Raw genomic sequence first — 6,591 nt, forward strand, 5'->3', positions numbered from 1 at the left:
TTCTTCCCATGTTCATGAAATTCCGATATCTGGTGAATTAAGACATTTTTCAGGACAAGAAAAGTTTGTTACATTCAGTTTGACAAATTCTTAATATTAAATAGATTCAGAAAATGTTCTTTTAAGAATGGCTTATATCCCAAGTCCATCTAAAATAGCACCTTTCATAATGGCCTGAATGCCGATTCTGAGCATCAATAGATAAACAGATGCAGATGTGTTTATTTAGTGTTATGCATGCTGAGCTCTTGCCTCAAGCTCTTGACCTGCATACATCTCACTCTTTGTGGCTGTGTCTGTATTTAGAGCACCAACACTCTAAATGCTTAGCCCAGGGTCACTAAGAGATATTGTCGGAATTTATACTGTACGCCAGCTTTCTACATTCAGGTCCAACTGCTCAGCCACAAAATAACATGTTGCATGATGTTTGCTTGGTTTTGTTGTGCTATGCTTTGCAATGTGAGTTAATGGGGGAGAAGACCCCAACGTCCGCTTTATTATGCTGATCCCCTCCTCTTTCTCTTAGGTGAATTTTGATGAGCCAATCGCCTTGCAGGAGATGGACACCAGCAATGGGGTCCTGCTGCCTTTCTATGATCCAGACACCAACATTGTCTACCTCTGTGGAAAGGTAAGTGCTCATCCATCATGACTATTTCTCCTTTTCCTCCTTTTTATGCGTCTCACTCTCTAACCTATAATGGAGGTTGCCTTCAAGCTGAAAGTGCAAAAGGAACAACAAGCATGGCTCCCAGATCTTTCTTCATTATGCTCCATTACATTAAGGAATGGCTGGTTAGCCCTCTCTCCGATTGCCCCCAGTGAGTGTAAACAGTGTTCCATGGCCACTCCCAACACGTCCACTGCCCAAGGCACAAAAAGAGACAGTAACATTGGTTTATTTTTATTATATCTACTTGTTAATATTCTGTACATTATTACCCAAATAAGATTCAGCAAGTTCGTGAACATTGTGTTGTTAGGTTAATATTTTCCAGTCAGCTTTTACTATTGTTCTGTATAACATCAAGGCCCTGTAATGACCAATTGGGGCCTCTTGTAAAAAGAATAAATGTCCCTTTCTTAAACTTTTTACATTTAAAATTGTTTCCTGTCTGACCAAATTATTTTGCTGTATGAAAATCATCAATATTCCCCTTCCATGACACAAGTGAACTGCTTTTTGGGCAGATGACCAGAACATTAAAGAGTTACATACCTGTCCTTTCTTATCCTCTCTCCAGTCCCAGTGTAACTGATGACCCAGCATACAGTTAAGCTGTTTAATGTCTTCTGGGGTTTTCAAGGGTGTTTGTTTCTTGGAATCCTTGCACATTTTAGCATTTCCCTGGTCAGAACCACAGGGACTAACATTGCATTCTTTGTACCCCGACTCTTTGCTGTGCAGGGGGACAGCAGCATCCGATACTTTGAGATCACTGACGAGCCACCGTACGTCCATTACCTCAGCACATTCAGCAGCAAAGAGCCGCAGAGAGGAATGGGATTCATGCCTAAGAGAGGCTTGGATGTCAGCAAGTGTGAGATCGCCAGGTCAGTTTGTCTTTCTTTCTTAGGCTGTAGCACAGGTCTGCCACTTTAGAATTGCTTTAGTAAATGATGGAGGTCACTTTTTTTCTTTTAGGATGAAGGCATAAACCTCTCTTTCTTTATACCCTCAATGAATTTTAAATTTATGTCTTAATCTTAAAAAAAAAACCTATGCGATTTATGGATACCTTAATGGAATACAATGAAATGGCATGTTAGACTCAATTATTTTTCGCACCCTTTATAGAGAAAATTTCTCCAAAGCACATTACCTGAAAAAACAATACTGGTACCACAAGTGTGGGCAAAGAACTTACTGCAGGTTATATATTGTGTCTTATTATTTTGCTGAGAGCAGAACTTGTATTGCCTTATCAGATTCTGGCAAGTAGAGGGTGGTCAAGAGGGAAGATAATGTTAGGCTTTTCATGCCTTGAGAGAATATAAAACCTTCACAGTGTATCTGTCTAATTGCACTCTGTAAGGCAATCAAGCTGAGTATACTAGAAAATATCTTGTTGATAATCTGTAGAAATACACCTAGCCAACACACATCTGAATGGTGGTTAACACTGCTGCTTCATAGCTCCAGACTGCTAGGTCTAAATCCCAAACACCATCAGCACGGAACTTATTGCACTTTAGTTTTCCTCCCATTGTCCTCATACAAGTTGGCATACCCTGCAATGGACCAATGTACTGCCAAGGCTGGTTCCTTCTCTGTGTCTGATGCTGCCAGGATAGGTTCTTGCCCTCTGCAGCTTTGGACAGGACTAACTACTGTTAGTAAATGTGGGATTAAACTTGTGTAATATTACACATGATCTTCCATACAAGTCTAAAAACACTCTAAAAACTTAACAAGATGAATGAGAACATGTTTGGCACCGATAGCAAACTATGCCTTATTAAAGACAAGAGTTAACCAGACATTCTATCCTAATTTGCCTGCTGCCTCTAAGCCTTGACTGACTGAGGATGCTCTAGAATTGAATTTTGGCCTCTTTTGCTTCTAAGGTTGTACAAACTTCATGAGAGAAAGTGTGAGCCAATCTCCATGACAGTCCCTCGGAAGGTATGTATGTGCAGTCATTGGGCCTGATCTTCTAGTGCCTGCTGACATCCCAATGGATAAATGCTAGGGCCCCCTACACTGTATATTGCAGCTGGAAGAACGTTCTCCTCCAGTATCTGACCTTAAGCTCAAATAGGAGGTAAGGCCTGTTGTTGTCAAGCTGTTAAATGGGAAAATTTCAATTCAGTATCTCACCATAAACTTAGCCAAGGTGAAAGTGACAGTGGACCTCCCTTTAGACCTTTCTCTTTAGCCTGGCTGAGACATTAGACAGCCACCACTGGCTTGCCAGTAGTATAGCTGGGAAGTGTGGTTATAATACAACTTACAATTATGCACTTAGTCATGCATTGGATAATCCCACTTTGGCCCTAGGATGATGTTGGACCAATATTTAACCACACGAGATATCCTATTAAGCTTGATGGTTTGGGGCATGTGTTGTTAATAATTTTCAGCTGGATGAGCATCAGCTTCTGCCAGGCCTTCCAAATGGCTCAGCTGGGGATCTGAATGAGGCCTAACTGTGAAAGCTGTTCTCTCCATCATGTACCCCATTTGGCACCACTGTAGAAGTAGTGGTGTAAACGTGAAGATGTAAGTGGAATGGGATTTCATTTGTGTATTTCCACTTTATCTCACTGGGACAGGTGTTTTGTATAGGAAGCTCCATCTCCATCAGTCTCTTCATTTTTAGCCAATGTATAAATAAACTGGACAACTCTCTTCATCACCCCTTTACATCTCCCTTAAAGATTAGATAGGAGATCTGCTTAAGGAGTAAATGGATGAGACCCCCATCCCCTCCCATCCCAGTGTCTTTTTTATAGCATTGTGAGGAGATCTGCCTAAGGTGTAACTACACAGTAGAGTGTTGTACCGTGTTAGCCATAGATTGATACAGGAGAAAGTAGGGTGAAATGATACCAAAATCACTTTGCTGTCCCAATATAAGCGAGAGTATTTTTCAGTTTCTTTGTTACACCTTGCCCAATGAAGGGGCCTTAGCTCCCTTGAAAGCTTGCATTTATAATATATTTAGTTAGCCAATAAAAGGTGTCATTTCACCCTACTTTCTCCTGTAAGGTGTAACTGGGAGACATTTCCCCATTTTTTTCCAAATTTCCTTCTCTGGACAGCCTGTTTAATTTTGGGATCAGCATTCAAGTGTCACTTGTCTTCCCTGTATCTATGCAGTCAGACCTCTTCCAAGATGACCTCTACCCTGACACTGCAGGTCCTGAGCCTGCTCTTGAGGCCCAGGATTGGCTTGAGGGCAAGAATGCTGACCCTTTGCTGGTATCTCTCCGAGATGGCTACATACCTCTCAAAAACCGAGAACTAAAGGTCGTCAAGAAGAACATCCTGGACAGTCGGCCGGCACCCCGGCGCAGCATGTCCACTTGCGACGGGAACTTTGCGGTACGTGTGTGTGTGCGTGTGTGTGTGTATGTGTGGGAAGGGGGGGGTCTAACCAGTAACTGAAGCTTGCACAGCCTTTCCATCATTGCTTTCCATGACTTGTTTCTTTTTCTTTTGTCCCTGTCTATCTTGTTCCTTTCCTCTACCATCTCTTTTTTATTCCCTGACTTATCTTGTCGTTTCTCCTTGCTTTTCCCTTCTCTCTCCACCTGTTTTTCTTGTATGCCATTCATAATTTCCTTAATTTTCCTTACACTTGTTCTTTCCTTTACTTCTCCCTCTTGTTATTTCTACCAATCTGTCCTACTCCACTTTTCTCATCCTTCACTTAATCTTAACCATTTCTTGTGCTCTCTTCTTTCACCATCCTTTCAATTTCTCTGCGCTGCACTCCTGTTCTTCCTTGTCTCATTTCTTAACTTCTTTAATCTACCCCACTCACTCCCCTTTCCTCTTTTTCCTTTACTCATCCCTTTCTCCTTTCCATCCCAATCTTTCCCCCTTTAATTTTCATACTTTTCCCTTTACTCCTTGCTTTTTCTTTCTACCTTATTTTTTCCCCTTTTCCCTTATCTCTTCTTCTCCCTGTCTATTTTTCTCCACTCTTTTTATTACTCACATTTTATCATCCCTATGTTGTACACCATCACCTTTTCCCTCCTTTTGTCTCAATGCTCTTTCTTTCTCCAATCCCTCTATCCCCACTAACTCCTTTTCTTCACTCTTCTCCATGTTCAACCTCTTCTGTTTGTCTCCCTCTTTTCTTCCCTCCATTTCTCCTGTTATCTCTTCTTCTCCACCAGCAGCACCAGGTCACCCTAGAGAAGCTGCTCGAGGAGATTCACTCCCTGAAGGTCACAGTTCAGTCTCAGGAAAAACGCATCTGCGATCTAGAGAACAAGCTCTCCAAATTTACCAATGGCACTGCCTAGGCTGACACTCCACCCCTTCCTGTCCCACCTCTCGTTTCATATCTCTCCGTCTCTCTTGCACCCTCAGGGTGGTTCACAAGTCTGGAAGGTGCAGGCTGTTGCAATCAGGTACAATCTGGGGCTCCGCCTCCATGATGACATCACAGGACATTTCCAGCCCACCAGAGGGCACTGCAGATTCATACTGTTTTGGCAGAAGGCCAGTTATAAAATTTCACCTTTTCATGGAGTTAGCAGACCTCTGACCTGCAGCCAATCAGGACACTGAGCCTCTCCTGACCCCAGCATAGTCCACCTTGAGAGGCGCCAAGAACATTCATCATAATGATTTCTCAGAGAGGACTTACACTTAGTGCTGAGCAGTAACAAAATAACACAAATTCAAACCCAATTGTTTGCACTTTTCCTGGAGATCAGAGTTGCAAGTTGTTCTTCCTTTCCATTTTTTTCTTTCTTCCCCTTTACTTTGGTTTGTGCCTTTTTTATTTTTTTCTTTAACGTTTCCCAGCCCGTTTCTGTTCCAGCATTCCTGGAAAAAGCAGAGAGTGTCAAAACGGGCAAAGAACCGGCACCTGCAGTCACTGTGTCTCTTTGCTGACTGCCACTGCCTGGGACTCAATCTGCTTGTTAGGCTTTTGGTTGGTTGGTTTTTATTTTATAGAAAAAATAAATATAAACAATAAATCATGTATGTAAAAAATATATTTATAAAAAAGAAAAACATTGAAAGGTTTTTGATTTTTTTTTTTTTGAAAAGTTGGGTCTTGTTTATCATACATCAAACTGGAATGTTCCAAAGTCAAGCCATCTGATCAGGCTGACCTGGTGTGGGTTTCTGCTCTGCAGCAGACTCACGTAGTGAGCCCGAGGATGGACAGGCAGTGTAGATAGGTAGGTAGGTAGGTAGATAGATATATAGATAGATAGATAGATAGATACTTTATTAATCCCAAGGGGAAATTCACAAAATAAACAGAGAAAAAGGTAGAAAGATAAGTCGTACACAGAGCTGCTGGAAAGGCTGCCACTCTCTGCGGCGCCTGAGTCATCAATGAAGTATGTGTGTGGCCTGCTGCAGACTTTAAAGTGTGCCTCATACTTCCATAACCAGGTGGTGTATGTCCTACAAAACAGTCTTCCTTGCCTTGCTTTGGATTGATAATATGAATCCTCCATGTTCTGATGGCTATGGTCTGGTGGTGTCTGACATGCCATGCAGTGGTAATGCATGACCTGTCACAGGCAGGTTGTGTGAGCTGTGCTATAGTCTAGTAGAGTCTACTTTGAACTGATGGTGTCTTCCCTACTGCTGATTGATGTCCCATCCAGAAAGATCTCCTCAAATGACGCTCCACATTGCCCCGAGTGTCCTGAGAGGTTAGTTAAAACTGGAAAGATGGATGGATGTGTGATTGTTCTAACAAAAAGGGACCTCCATTTTGGACTGTTATGTTCCCACCTTGTTATTGCAGTACCTGGCCTATTTTTAAAATAAAATAAATGTATGTGGATTTGATCACTTACTATATTACTCCATTATGTGATAAATGAATGAATACTCGTATATACAATTTGAAATTAAGAAAGCAATTATATCTTGATTTCACA

At 41.8% G+C, this 6,591-nt stretch overlaps 1 protein-coding gene across 1 annotated transcript in view; it reads left to right on the forward strand.

Moving 5' to 3' along the window:
- Nucleotides 1–5,685, forward strand: part of coro6 (coronin 6) — a 49,013-nt gene extending 43,328 nt beyond the window's left edge. Inside the window, exons 7-11 of the mRNA XM_039757182.1 lie at nt 530–634; nt 1,412–1,557; nt 2,572–2,629; nt 3,827–4,051; nt 4,858–5,685. Of these exons, the coding sequence (XP_039613116.1) occupies nt 530–634; nt 1,412–1,557; nt 2,572–2,629; nt 3,827–4,051; nt 4,858–4,983 (660 nt within the window). The 3' untranslated portion in view covers nt 4,984–5,685. The remainder of the gene's footprint in view (nt 1–529; nt 635–1,411; nt 1,558–2,571; nt 2,630–3,826; nt 4,052–4,857) is intronic.
- The last annotated feature ends 906 nt before the right edge of the window (nt 5,686–6,591 follow it).

This window comes from Polypterus senegalus, chromosome 6, assembly GCF_016835505.1.
Source record: "Polypterus senegalus isolate Bchr_013 chromosome 6, ASM1683550v1, whole genome shotgun sequence".
In the NCBI taxonomy this organism is placed as follows: Eukaryota; Metazoa; Chordata; class Cladistia; order Polypteriformes; family Polypteridae; genus Polypterus; species Polypterus senegalus.